Source organism: Electrophorus electricus, chromosome 17 (genome assembly GCF_013358815.1).
Source record: "Electrophorus electricus isolate fEleEle1 chromosome 17, fEleEle1.pri, whole genome shotgun sequence".
Lineage (NCBI taxonomy): Eukaryota > Metazoa > Chordata > Actinopteri > Gymnotiformes > Gymnotidae > Electrophorus > Electrophorus electricus.
Window position 1 is genome coordinate 8492826 of NC_049551.1, and position 15221 is coordinate 8508046.

The 15221-nt window shown below is 41.8% G+C and overlaps 1 protein-coding gene across 4 annotated transcripts in view; it reads left to right on the plus strand.

Annotated features, from left to right (window-relative positions):
• map3k1 (mitogen-activated protein kinase kinase kinase 1, E3 ubiquitin protein ligase) overlaps nucleotides 1–4916 on the plus strand; it is a 30254-nt gene extending 25338 nt beyond the window's left edge. For all 4 annotated transcript variants that reach the window (XM_035535324.1, XM_035535325.1, XM_035535327.1 and 1 more), the window contains 6 exons: nucleotides 1–113; nucleotides 1065–1227; nucleotides 1519–1650; nucleotides 2984–3126; nucleotides 4101–4232; nucleotides 4480–4916. The exon at nucleotides 1–113 is cut by the window's left edge and continues 40 nt beyond it. In XM_035535324.1, the coding sequence (XP_035391217.1) occupies nucleotides 1–113; nucleotides 1065–1227; nucleotides 1519–1650; nucleotides 2984–3126; nucleotides 4101–4232; nucleotides 4480–4626 (830 nt within the window). In that variant the 3' untranslated portion in view covers nucleotides 4627–4916. The remainder of the gene's footprint in view (nucleotides 114–1064; nucleotides 1228–1518; nucleotides 1651–2983; nucleotides 3127–4100; nucleotides 4233–4479) is intronic.
• Nucleotides 4917–15221: the final 10305 nt, after the last annotated feature.

Here is a 15221-nt window from a genome sequence, read left to right on the forward strand (position 1 = left end):
CCTACTGCGAGGGCATGGAGTGGCTGAAGGGACAGCAGATCGGCCTTGGAGCCTTCTCCTCCTGCTACCAGGCACAAGACGTTGGAACTGGAACACTAATGGCTGTCAAACAGGTGGGTTTAGGTGGCAATGGGTGGGTGCGAAAGATGCTGTTCTGCTTTGTTCAGAGCTAATCTTTTCCTCATGTTAAGACCTTAATCTTTGTTGGAATGATGGAATTTAATATGTATAGTATTAAATATATCCAATATGGAATATATGTAGTTTAAAAATGGAAGCTACTTTTGGAATTGAATGTGTGGTTTATTGCTTGTATTTTCCTTGGCACAAAATACTGCATGGAACAGCCATGTCAGTGTTCCGTGCTATTCTGCATTCCTCAGACCAGTTACGGTTTCTTTTTGCACAAGTGTTTTGCTGGAAATCAGGGCTGGGAGCTATTCTTTGCGATGACCGGTTCACTTCATTATAAAGTTGCTTAACAGCTCCAGTCACTGCAGGTGTTTGACAAGATGGATAATTTGTATTTGTCTAGATTGTTTTTGTTTTGAGTGTTTCGTTTTGTGTGCAAATCGGCAGAAGACACATTCAAATGCCGAAGGGCATGGAGAGAGGCTATAAGAGGCTTACCACCTCCTGTGTAGAACCAGTCCGCGAATCCCTATATCATTTAAGCCATCCAACTCTATTGCCTCTGCAACTCTGAGCACAGTTGACTAACCATGCTGAGCACGGTTTCTAAGTGTCCTGTGCTTAGAACTTAGAAAGTGAATAGAACTGTTAGTCCATACTCTTTTGGGCTCTATAGTGGAAAAGGGTGTTTTTAATTGTGGCCAAACCCAGAGATGTGTAGCTTCAGTTCAGGAGGACTACAGTGCTCACTAGCATAGTTTACTCTTAATATCCCAGAAGTGACTCATCAGTCACTTGGTAATGTCAAACAGTTCAGTTTAATTTCACTCCAAACATTGTCCTCACATCGTGGTTCAGGGGATACAAGGCTCATCCTGCCAGACTGAAGACAGTGCAGATTCTCTCGCCTGACTCGTGTTGCCGCCTCACAGGTGACGTATGTGCGGAACACCTCGTCGGAGCAGGAGGAAGTAGTGGAGGCCCTCCGGGAGGAGATCCGTATGATGAGCCATCTCAACCACCCCAACATCATCCGCATGCTGGGTGCAACCTGCGAGAAGAACAACTACAACCTCTTTGTAGAATGGATGGCAGGTGGGCTGTAGGATGAGAGATGGAGGTTTGGATATGGGTGTGGGCAGTTTGTGGAAACTTGAACATATTCACCAACATGCTATGAAGACTAATGAGTAACAGAGTGTGTAAAATCAGGGCAAGCAAACTGCATTTAGTTCTTCCAGAGTTAGAACTGCCCAAAAATGTTTTACTGGAAAATGTATGCAGAGGACTGTTCTTACATTAGTAGTACGGTTGACACAACAGGCTGACACGTATTTTGATTGAGGAATAAAAGATCTCTCGCACTCACTCACTCTCTTCTTTCAGGCGGCTCTGTGTCTCATCTCCTGAACAAGTATGGGGCCTTTAAGGAAGGCGTGATCATCAACTACACAGAGCAACTGCTCCGAGGCCTGGCTTACCTCCACGAGAACCAGATCATCCACCGTGACATCAAAGGTGATCTGCACACTGCCTGCTAGATCACTTGGGATCCTATAACCCTTCTTCATTCAGTCTGTGCCTCTGATTTGCCTGGAATTTGGTAGGAGCAGTAGTAGAGATCTGAAAAGGAGGAACAGGCACAAAGACTTTCTCTTAGGGTTCCTTTATGCATGTGTAAATGTATAAATGAGAAGCATCAGGGACTTATCAGCCCTGTAGTACATCATGAGTTGCCAAGCTAGCTGTTTCAAGAAGACTAAAACTAAATCAGATGTGTTGCATTCAAATTCTTTTTTGCCTTTTAATGCTCTATTCAGACTACATGATATTTTTCAACTTTCACAACAGTCACTGTACCAGATTAGGTAGCCTTACTGACACAAATACTTGGTGTGTCTTGGTTGGGCAACACTGTCAATTTGGTGCTGACCAATCATTGTGCATGTCTTTGCACAAGTTCATAGGTCTTCAGGGAGGAGGGTGAAGAAATTCAGTTATGGCTGCAGAAGCACTACGTGTGGTGATGCTGGTTTTGTGTTCAGAAAAGAAAAAGAAACAAATGTGAACCCATTCCTGGGTGGCAGAAAGAGCACAGTACGGGCCGTCTATCCCTTAAAAAGAACTGGAGAGAACTGATAAGGTCTCAAAAATATTACAAATATTAACACGTTCCTGGTTCACTTTATGTACACAGAAGGAAAATGATGTGGTTGCGAAACCGTCTAACCCATATAACTGAGATCAGATGGTTTCGTAATCACTATAACTGAGATCATGTATTGGAATTTGTATAGTTTGACCATGAAATACGTTGAGCTCACTAACACAGAAATCTACCTTTTGTATACTTCACCAGAGATGACTCAGTGACTTTCTGATATACCACACCAGTGTTATTGGTGTTGTTGTGGTTTCTCATTCTCCTGCACATGCTCACTCCATCTCATTCTCTCAGTTCAATTCATTGGTGCTTTACTGACATGACGAATATTTACTTTTGTATTGCCAAAGTTTTGATGAAGAAATGAACATGGTAAACAAAAGATATAATGGGCAACAATACTATAACTGATAACAACAATAATAATATAATAACTAATGCTGTTATCATTTATTATTAATATTATTATTATTATTATTATATAATTACAAAAGGCTATGATATGGTATGGTCACTCACTGTCCCTTAGACTGTGGCAGGAGTGAAGGTACAGCGCACAGTCTCTGCCTCTTTACGTAGCCAGAATTGTTTTGTCTGCCAGTCTCTATGGCCAGACGGTGGTCTCTGAGTCTGTTCTTGGTCAGGGTGGACCTCACTTTCTCACTCTCACTGTCCAACCTCGTGTAGGTGCCAACCTGTTGATTGACAGCACAGGTCAGAGGCTGCGGATAGCTGACTTTGGTGCCGCTGCCAGGCTGGCCTCCAAGGGCACAGGCGCGGGCGAGTTCCAGGGCCAGCTCCTAGGCACCATCGCCTTCATGGCCCCCGAAGTAAGACTGGCCAATCAGCGCACATATCAATGCACCAGCATGCTTCATTAATGCCTGGCCCCCAGCCTAATGCCAAACATGGGCATTCCATCTTCTCCAAATTAACTTGCTTATCTTGGTTATATGAATATACAACATTTATTTTGTCCCGCTCTAGATTTTCCTTTTATGAAGCAAGTGCCCACGCGGACACAGACGTTGCCTTTTAACTTGCGGCATTTAAATGTCAATGGCCTCTGGCAACACCGTGGCCAAGTCCGGTGACCCCTCTGTGTGGCATTCAGTCACGTGGCCCACTGGAGAAACTGGGCAAAGTGGATTTAGACCTCTCGCTAACTCTAAATGAAAGGAAATTGTAATCCTTTTGAGATGGCCAGATTAGGCCGGCCCCTTAATGCCTTGTTATCTTTGTGGGCCCAAACCTTGTTTAATTGGGAGGCCGTTCAGCAAATCTCCTCCCTGACAACAAACTTCATTACTGAAGCCTCTTCATGCACGACAGAGGCCCTACCCTACTCCCAATCCCCTACCCCCTCTTCGCCTCCTATTCTTCTCCAAGTGAATGCTAAATAATAAACGCGCTCTTAGAAGATTGATCTCTGGAAGTTCTTAAAGTGGATGAATGAAAGGGTGCTTAATTGCTGTGGCCAAAACTACTGTGAAAGTGCAGTTATAAAACCTCACATTTGCTTTGTATCGAAAGCATTTTTTGCAGTTTTCTTACCACAGTAAAATGCTGCCTGACTAGTAATATTAGGTGAAGGTCTTTGAGGAGGCACAGCAGCTAAATGCTAGGTGTCTTGTCAAAACTAATTTTGCTGACTATCGATAAAACAGACTGCTGAAGAATTGACAACTTCTCCAGTATCAGTTAAATAATATAGCACATGGTATGTGTAGTGTACAATAAAGTGTGTGTAAGTGGTGTAGGCACTTTGTGTACGGGCTCTTAATGGTGCTGTTTGCCACTGCAGGTGTTGCGAGGACAGCAGTATGGCCGTAGCTGTGACGTGTGGAGTGTGGGTTGCGCCATCATCGAGATGTCCTGCGCCAAGCCCCCTTGGAATGCAGAGAAGCACTCCAACCACTTGGCTCTCATATTCAAGGTCAGTCACATGGCAAAACAACCATTATGTGCATGTGGTTCCTCTCCTCTCTTCTTCTATTCTGTAACTAAGGGCAGCTGTATTATGAAGCTCGGATGACAGTAAACTTTAATCATTTTGTGAAAACCAAAAGAAATAACCGAGAGCAATGCTTTTGACAGTGACATTTTTTTAAGAAATCTATTAAGTTGTCTGTCGGTTTGCAGAAGCCTGCCTGTTAAGCACACTAATGTGTACCCACCCTCAGATTGCCAGTGCCACCACCGCACCCACCATCCCCTCACACCTGTCCCCGGGCCTGAGGGACGTCACCCTGCGCTGCCTGGAACTGCAGCCTGCTGACCGGCCTCCCTCCCGGGAGCTGCTCAAACACCCCATCTTCCGCCACTGGTAGCCCTGAGGCCCCAGAGAAGCCACGCTAGCACACCACTACTGCTATTACTACTGAAGGGACTGTCTGGTCCTGTTCCCCTCAGCACTAGTGCTAGCTCTGTCGCACGTGCGCTCACGCACACACACACACACACAAACAAACAGTGGGTCCTTACTGCTGTAGCCTTAGCACATAAAACAAAAGCAGCCTAAGACTCACCTTCCTTGACAGTGCCTTTGTGAGAGTGCCATGTCCTTATACTTTCTCGGTCAAGGCGAGTCTCTGTGCTGTGGGGAATGCTTCTTTTTTTTTGCGGGGGGGGGGGGGGGGGGGGGAATTTATCAAAGGAAGGAGCTTCTTGTTGAGGTTTTTTTTTGTTTGTTTGTTTGTTTTTGTTTTTTTCTTTCTTTCTTTCTTCAAATGTATGTAGCCAGATTTTTTTCCCAGTCAGATTGCAGGGACTCTGCAGACCCCTGAGAACTGATTATTTTTGTTTAACATAAAGGCATAATGAAGCCTGTTTTTTAATTGATGGCTTTGAACTTCTCACAGTTACTTTATTTGTGCTTTCATTTGTGCTTTTTACTGTTGGGCTATCACGTTTTCTCTTGTAAAATGTAAAACACCATGAGTGAATCAGGGAAAGGTGATTTTGGAAAGGAAGAGAGGCTAGTTCAGCCAGTGTGATGCTGAATGAGGACGCTTCTAATGCCTGTATTTGTCTACATGTGTTTTTTTCCTCCAAATCTCATTGGAATTCCCTTGTAAATGGTTGATTTTTTTTATGTGTTACAGGTAAGGATATATTAGCTTTCTGGGTTTAACTGAGGTTCTGTTTTGGGCTTTCAATTGACTTAGACCCAGTCCCAGTTGCACATCCACACTGAATTCTTAACAATGTTACGATAAAAATGTCTTGCATTTCATTTTGCCCATATGTCTTTGGTTATAAATTCATGAGCCTTCAGCTATCATTTTTATTGAGGTAGCTTTTTAAGAGAGAGAGAGAGAGAGAGAATTTCTCATCAGTCATGTTTTCGGTGCTGTTTGATGTCACGCAATTTTAAATATATTTTTTTTTAAATGTAGTGTGAGATTTGTTTTAGTGCTTCCTAAAGCAGATATCCAGTAAAAAATATTTTAAAAGGATCAGTGTCCACCTGAGCATTTCTGATGCACCTCATGGTCTTCTCTGTAATGAATATAAATGCTGTTGATCGTTGTGGTGGAGGGATGTCACTGAGATTCTGCCTTTTTCTTCTTACAAATATTGTTGGATTTGAAAAGAAACCTGCTCCTTTCTTTTTGATAAGAAATGCTGAGCATGTTTCTAAATCATGTTAATCATATGATTATAATATAATCATATGAGCTATAATCATATGAGCTATAACTCTTCAAGTGTTGGTGTTCTAGTGGTCATCACTGAAAAGATAAGATCATTTTTGAAAAATTCAAAAATGCTTGGAAAATTTTGCATTACAACTTTGAACTTCCTTTACTCAAATCAAGTGAAGGGAGGTCAACAATTTGACAATTTCAAGATTATTTTTAAGAGAAGTAAAACTTTATTTAATGCAAGTCTTATTGCTTTGTGTAGAGTACAAGCTGATCAGGCTTGAAGAGTTAAGATGTAAATATATATGAATTTTTGGTAGCTAAATTTATTTTACTTGACTCCTGTATTTTTATACCACACTTTTTCCATAAAAACATATTTTTGTTTCTGCTTCGGATTTTTTTTTCTTTTATCTTTCTTTTCAATGTCTTTTGTAAAAGCTTTAAAGTTAGTTATGCACTCTTTGCCTTTTATATACTGGAAAACCGATCAGTTTGGTCAAATTCATAAAAGCTAATCAGTATTACTTAAGGCAAAAGCCTGTAATTTGACACTTCAGTTGTTCTTCAGTTTGCTTCCTTTTCTGGCCATGTTTTAGGTTTATTTTCTGCCTGTGTATTGTCATCTTGGATCTAAGCTGGACTGGAATTGTGTGAAAAGATGCTGTTTCTTGTTACTTGGTACTTTTCCCTCTCTCATCCTCTTCCCTGTTTTCTCTCCCCACCCCCCTTTCTTTGAAAAAAAAGACTATTGCTGTTTTATTCCAATCTCTACTACCTCAGGTGTCCTATAGAGTTTTCCTCTACCAAAGTTCACTTTCTCGATATATATATATATTATTATATATAAATATATATTCTTTTGGCTGTTATTTGTTTTTGATCTCTCTTTTTCAAAGATTTCCAGGGCTTAAGGGCTAACTTTTATTAGCACCTTTTTTTTATTGTGCAAATAAACTCATGAGATCTCTGGGTTAAGAAAAAAATGAAATTGGCTTAAGCTGTATCCTTTAATCTTAAGTATATTTGAGATGTTTTAATTATTAAAGTTTTTACCCCATTTGAAGCATTTTATAACAAATTTGACTTATTTTGGTGTTCATCTTTAAAAAATAAAAATGGGAAAATGGTCTTGTAACTCTCGTATATATTTTGTCCTGTTTTTTCAGACTCTTGTGTATTTCTGCTATAATGTTTTACAGGTGTAGTATAGCAGATGCCAAACAGAAAGGAACTGCAAATAAAAAGTCAGCTGCAGGTAATGATGGCATTTCCCTACTTTCAGGAGGGTATTTGAAAAATTATTGCAATACTCTGTCAGAGATACAGCAACATTTCTCTGAGTAGACCTTTGCAAGACTCCAGCACAATGTGCAAATCTAATTTCATTAGGCTTTGTTGGCGCTATTTGTACACAGTAGTAGAGCAAGTAATTTATTTCATTATCCTAGTGCATACAGCTAAAATATGGTGATTTATAGGAAGAGTACATGAATTGAACATGGTGGCAACATGCCAACTAGATGAAATAAATGTAAACTAAATTTTAAAGGAGAATTCAGATGCAGTATATTTAAATACCTAGAGCCAGACTTGATGCCATAAGGAGGCCTGTAAGACTGGTTTGGAGTCAGTAATAGTCATTATATGGAGTCATTATATGACTGAAAGGAAGAGGAACTTAAAGAATACTGATCTGGGTTCTAGCATTTCATAAAGTATGGTGTTAAGAAACAAGACTGGTGATCATGTATTCAGTTGGAAGAGCAGTGTACAGATTTCTTTTAGGCAGGGGAGTCAACTGGCACAGAAAGACTCGGTGTACTTTCTGTATTTAAAAACTCAAATATCCAATACTTAAAAAATAGGATGAAAGACCTATAAGAACTGATTTTAGATCAGTCCAAGATTAAGAGGTGGTAACATGCTGGGTTGAAGCCTCCGAGGTCTCATGCACCCATTGTGTTATCTATCTCCCTTCTGCTTTCTCTTTCTTTCTCGCTGCTGAAGTCTAACCTCTCTCCTGCGTAGGTAGGATGGCTTGTGTTAGACTGTGAGGTTGATGAGGTTGTAATAAAGAATGCGCAAACAAGAACTCAGTATTTTTACTTTTAATGTTTTCCACTGATAGAGCATGGCTTCTAGATGAGTGTAAAAATAATTAAACATCTGCTTCCTATGCTCAGAAATTGTGAGAGCTTTCAGAGGTTATTTACTGACTCTGAACAGCAACTTGCTGACAGTGAGCAAAACATGGACTGGCTCAAAGCTAAATTTAGGTGACACCTCTGGCCTCTAATAACTATATTTCCTTAGAGGAAGACCAATGTGACTGTGAATCAGACGACTTTCATGTTAAAGCATCTAAAATTATGCTAGCTCAAATACATCCACTAACTGGTGACTTCTGAGGTAGGTAATAACAAAGATAACATCAATGAAACCAAGCTGTTAAGTGGGGTATGTTCCCTTAGATGACCTTGTGTGTGTAAAAAAAACAAAACAAAAAACCCCCCCAAAAAAACAGTTCAGACATGAACAATGTTTCTGTGGGAAGCTCATCAGATTTGCAACAGATATCTGTCATGGTCAATGCTGTGCCGTAGCACTGTCTGGCAGTCAGTAAACCTCCCCCCTACCTTGCTCCTGTGTTAAACTAGTTCTGTGCATTTTGTGCCATCAGTAAATGTGTAGAAAACTATCTCTTTGTTGGTGTTCAAATAGGGGAACAGGACGTTTATTTTCTTGTTAATGTGGAGCTCAAATCATTTATCAGAGGAAAGTTGTGAAGCCTTCGGAACTGCCTTTAATGATCAAATGTGTTCTCATTTAGGGAGTGAGTAATGCCGTTGTTTTACTAACTCTTAACTGTACCTGTTGATGATTGATTGCCTAAATTAAATTATTTCATGGCAGTTGTGGTGGGAAAGGTTTAGAACATATTGCATTGGACATCTTGAGGTCTCTAAAAGGTCAGTGAAAGCTGATTCCTGTGCATGGGAAATATGTGAATTTCTCTGAAGAGAAAGATATCTTTTAGACGTGAAAAGAGTTTTTCTTACAGGTCGCCACCCTCCAGTTATGAAGCAATATCCTATCAACTGGGAGGCATTACAGGGCATTAAGCCTATTATAATACTTATAATCATAGACCATTTTGAAAAAAGAGACACACAGCTCATCAGCCCACTTTCATCATTTCACAGTGCCAATGGTGACAACTCACGGTTGACCAAACAGCAAAAAGACAAATTAACCCTGATGGTTGCTGACCTATTAACCATTTTGATGCCATTCCTGCTTTTTTTTACATTTGCTTTTCTGTAACTGACATGTCTAATGGTTTCTGGTCAGTTCAAATAGCTCCTGAAAGCTACCTGGCCTGCGTATACAGCAGATTATGAGTGGACTAGATTATTGCAAGGATGTACAGTTTCAGTGGACTAAATTACCATAAGGATATACAGTATCAGTGGACTAGATGTACAGCCCTAATAGAATTTTGCCTGCTAGAAGCTCTGCTATTGCTGCAATGTCACTTTGTACTACAGTACACAAATTATGATCCTTCTTAGGACTCTGCATGTACTATAGGCCATTGATTGGAATCTTATGCTGTTATTTCAGAACTACTTGTGAAATCTGCTTAAAGGTAACTCTGGGCAAAATGAACCAATATACTAACGTCACACGGACTGCTTTTGAGCTACTTTTGAAAACAGCCCTGGTATGTTCAGCAGCTCTGAGCCTTTGTGACCCAAACAACAATGACAATGGGTCATGGTGAAGAAACATAATAAACCTAGGTGAGATGGGCCTTATCAGGTTCTGATCATTTCAGATTCTGCTGTTAAGTGTGAAGGGGAAAAAGCTTAGCTACATGTTTTTCACAGTGCCTAGACTGAGCATTAGGGGCAGTTGGGAAAAAGTGGGTAAAACGCAGGGAAGAACCAGGTTTATAGGCTATGGGACCACTCCTGCAGGTAAGGATTGAACACACTGTGAGTTGCCATACCCGTCCTCTCTGAGAGACAGAATGTAGGGAGAAACTAGAGAAAACTAACAGCAACCAGGAATGAAGTGGTCATCAAAAGGCAAAAGGCTAAAGGCAAAAGAATTTAGAATTACCAAATTAGTTCAGTGCTAAAACTTCACTTCGTGGGACTGTGCTCATATGGCACATGAGAGCATACGCGCAACATGAAGCCAATTATGTCTCCATGAACTGTATATATGTATTTAACAATGTACGTAACAATCTTTCCACAGCTGCAAGATCAGGCAGACCTGCCTTTTTTTTTTTTTTGTAGAAGACCACTATAGGTGTTCATCACACTCAGTATCACACCTTAGAAGTGGGTAAAGCAGTAAGAATTAACCCAATCCTCAAAATTGCATTTGTTGATTTAGGAGGCAATATTTTTGCTCATCTATTTTCCCTAACCAGAGAGCATCTTTTCAGTTACAAATCCCAATATGTGTCCCACAGCTGATGAGCATACTGTACACAGGGGAATTTCTTGGTATGCACTCCCAGTCTCAAATTGACAAACGCTCTATTTTTCATGCTCATGCAGTTCAACCAGTTAATATTTTTCATAGTTAAACAGTAACTGAAATTAATGAATGTTTTGTCACAGGACCCTCCCTCCTCATAGTCGACTCAAAGTGCCGGGAGGGTGGAAACACGACACACCAACTGCGGTTGTGGAAAGACTTGGTGACCTACCCCGTAAAACCAACACTGTGAAATGGATCAGAATACACATGCTTCAAGAAGGCGAGAAGATGGGACTTCAGCTGAACATCAAGAAGACCAAGATCATGACCACTGCCAACAGGGAAGTCCACATAAAGATTAACAATGAAGAAATAGGAGTGGTCAATAGCTTCATATTCCTTGGGTCCCTCATTGATCACAGTGGAGGCTCGACAGCAGCGTTCAAGTGTAGATTAATGTTGGGGTATGCGGCCATGGTGAACATGGACCAAATATGAAAATTCAAGGATGTCGTGGTCACCATCAAGCAAAGGCAGATTACAGCCATAGTGTTCCCAATCGTGACATATGGCTGCGACATGTGGACACTGACGAAAGCAAACAGAAGAAAAATCGATGCCTTCAAGCTGTGGTGTTGGAGAAAACTCTAACGAATCCCATGGACAGCTATAGTTGCCAATAAAGCTGTTCTGAAGCATATCAGCCTAGAGGTGTCCCTGGAACGCAAGATCATTAGACAGAAACTTACCTATTTTGGACACGTAATGAGAGCAAATTCGCTGGAAAAGGACATGCTACTCAGAATGGTCAGTGGTAGAAGGAAACAGGGAAGACCAAGGACCCATTGGCTGAATGCCATCAAGCAGGACACAGGAATGAACATCAGGCAACTAAAAGGAGCCGTGAAAAACAGGAGGGGACTGGCCTATAGGGTATCCAAGAGTTGGACATGACTGAATGGATAATCCTTTGTCACAGAAAAGGATGCATATAATGCATGTAATGCTACTTCACTGCCATTGGCTAGTACATCTGAACTCATCACTCCAAATAGTATAAAGTTTTGAAGAAAACCCATCTTTTGGTGAAATTCCAACTAGGGCATGTGAATAGACAAAAGGATTAGTGTCACTTGTAAAACTCCTTCAAACTCTCATCTTAGCAACCTTCCTAATGTGATGGGCCAGGCAGATGCTCGTGGATATAAAACAGGAGCTTTATTAGTGTTCAAATCTGTGGTAGCTGAACAAACCAGGGTCAAAACCAAAAGAGCAAAGTAAGAGGGAATCCAAATCATAAAGCTAGAACAGTCCATGTCAAAACCAGAAAAGCAATCCAAAACCAGGCAGTAATTCCAAAAAAGGGGCAGGCATAAAAGGAGCAGTTAGGGGGTCGGGCGGTAAATCAGTATCCCCCTCCAAAGAGTCTAGGGTGGCCGAGGTATGAGGTCGACCGCGACAACCCCTTGCCAGCATGGCGGACTCCGGTCCAGCATGAGAATCTTCTGCAGGAAGGTGGCGGGGGCGACCCCACAGACGAGGAGCAGGCTTGCCCAGGAATCTCATGTGGAAGTCCGAAAGGAGGCCGGGATCCAGTACATCACAGCGAGGGTATCACAGCTTTGTTCCTCAGGGCCAAACCCCTCCCAGTCCACCAGGTATTGTTCTGAACCACCCCTTCTCCTGGAGTCCAGAATGCGGCGCACTGCATATACCAGAGTGCCGTCATAATCAATAGGCTGAGGCAGGGTATCATCTGTAGAGACCTCATCCAAAGGACCTGAAATAACAGGCTTGACAAGAGATACATGAAAGGACCTTGAGATACAGAAGTGTGAAGGCAGGTTGACTTGGTATGTGACCTTGATGATGCGTTTGGCTACTTCAAAGGGGATGATGTACTTGTGGCAGAACCCTGGCTTATGGAAGTCCCACGTAGATCGCCACACTCAGTCACCTGGTTGGTAGGTCGGGGTGTCCCCTCTGTGTCTGCTATTTCTTGGTATCTTTGTAGGGCGTGTTTGATATTTTGGTGTGTCTCCTCCCTTACCTTCTCGCCATGCTGCATCCACTTGTCCACAGCAGGGATATCAGCTGTGATAGAAGTCCACAGAGCCATAGGGGCTTGGTAACCTAAAATACACTCAAAGGGTGTTACACTGGTGGAAGAACTAGTTAGTGAGGTTTGTGCAATTTCTTTGATGTACAAAAACATTGCAGGAATTTGTTCAGTTCTTGATTAGTTTGTTCACATTGTCCATTTGACTGCAGGTGATAACCAGACATGAGGCTACCCCTTTGTGTTCAAAAAAAGAAGACCAAAAACGAAACATGAATTAAAGTCCCCTATCAGATAATACGTCCTCCAGGATGCCAAATATATGGAATACTTGGGTGAATAACTTTTCAGCAGTTTAGAAGGCTGTGGGTAGGCTTGGGAAAGCAATGAATCTCACTCTTCTAGAGAACTTATCCACTACAGTAAGGATTGTAGTATTACCTTTGGAACAGGGGAGGTCAGTGGTGAAATCCAAGGCAATGTGAGACCAGGGTCTTTCAGGTACAGGAAGCGGCATGAGTTTTCCTGCAGGCAGAGTCTTAGGAGTCTTGCTCTGGCTGCAGATAGAACATGAGATCTCAAAACTTGACTACTGCAACTTGCTACTTGCTGGTCTTCCTCTAAATGCCGTAAATGTAAATTTAAATGTAAACATAATGAAACATATCAGTGAATGTCGCTTGTCATACTCTCCCACCATTACCAGTTAGCCAGGAGCTGATGAGTAAGTGTTTCTCCTGGATGGCCCATAGCGAGGGAGGAAGGAGCCCAAGTTATTAGACGGTCCCACCAAGAGGCAGGTACGTAACGTTTGCCCGCCAGACATTCCGTTGGGGTGACAGTGCCTTGTGTGGCGTGTTCAATGTTTTCATCTATATCCCATCATATAGATGCCAGATGCACCCAGGTAGGTAGGATGGTTACTTTATCACCAGATTTCTCCTCATTCTCCTCTAGATGAATACAGAACAAGGCATCAGCTTTCATATTGCGAATTCCTGGATGATACATAATCTTGAAGTTAAACCTTGAAAAGAATAATGACCAACGGGTTTGACAGGGCTTCAATTGTTTGGCCGCACGCATACACTCCAGATTCTGATGGTCAGTGATAACTAAAAAGGGATGGTTAGCCCCCTCTAGCCAATGCCTCCACTCCTCCAAAGCTGGCTTATTGGCCAACAGTTCGCATTCTCTTATGCTACAGTTTTGTTCCCCTGGCATAATTTTCAGGAGAAATATGCCAATGGATGTAGTTTTGTTTCATTATGTCTCTAAGAGAGTACAGCTCCTACACCAATGTTCAAAGCGTCAGCAGGAGCCATCTCTGCTCTTCAGGACTTGGATCACATTCAAGGAGGCTGCTACTGATGGTGACACTGTTAGCCTGGAGGAGTATACAGCATCAGTGACTGGCTACATCAGCAAGTGCATTGATGATGTTACTGTCTGCAAGACCATCATCACATGCCCCAACCAGAAGCCATGGATGACTGCTGAGGTGTGCATGCTACTGAGGAGGTGCGAGAACTGGTGAGCTGGTGTAAGGTCAACAACCTATATCTGAATGTTGACAAGACAAAAGAAATGGTTGTTCACTTCAGGAGAGCGAGGCGAGATCACTCCCCACTTGCCATCAACGGCTCCTCAGTGGAGATCGTCAAGAACATCAAGTTCCTTGGTGTTCACTTAGCGGAGAACCTCACCTGGACTCTGAACACCAGTTCCATCACCAAGAGAGCACAGCAACGTCTTTACTTTCTTTGGAAGCTGAGGAAAGCCCATCTCCCATCACCCATCCTCACTACCTTCTACAGAGGTACTGTAGAGAGCATCCTGAGCAGCTGCATCACTATCTGGTTTGGAAACTGCACCGTCTTTGACCACAAGACCCTCCAGAGAATAGTGAGAACAGCTGAGAAGATCATTGGGGTCTCTCTTCCCTCCATCATGGACATCTACACAGCACGCTGCATCCAAAAAGCCACCAACATTGTGAAAGACCCCACACACCCCTCACATGAACTGTTCACCCTTTTGCCATCTGGAAAAAGGTACTGCAGCATCTGGTCCCTCACCTCCATACTGTGCGACAGCTTCTTCCCAGAAGCCATTAGACTCCTGAACTCTGGCTAACTCCAATCCCAATTCAGATTCCAAAAATATACACACACACACACACATACACACACACACACACATACATACATATCCATACACACATACGCGACTGCGACCAGTGGCAATGGGCGTGTTCCGTGACAAAAACAGCTGTCTATAAAGTATTTTTGCATGCTGAATCCAAATATGTTCTCAGAATTTCTCTATTAACCATAGTTTATTTATTTATTTATTTATTTATTTTGTTTGTTTGTTCCATTACTCCATTATATTTGCATCTACATGTATGGCATTTAGCAGACATTTTCCAAAGTGCTTTTAGCTGTCTAATTAAATAGGACAAATAGCTTACAACCAATTATACTCATATCGTCATGTATAGAAGGCCTATGGAATACTGGAAACTGTAGCTTTTCATGTTCGCAAACTATTACTGGACACTTAAGAGGGATGTTCAAGATTCTACATGTTTAATTGTAATGACAGCTTTATTTATGAATAAGTAACACATATCATGTAAAATTCACTTAAAAACCATGCTTGAGAGAAACATCTTTAAAATAGATTTGAATTCACTGTAAAAAGACTTATGAAGACC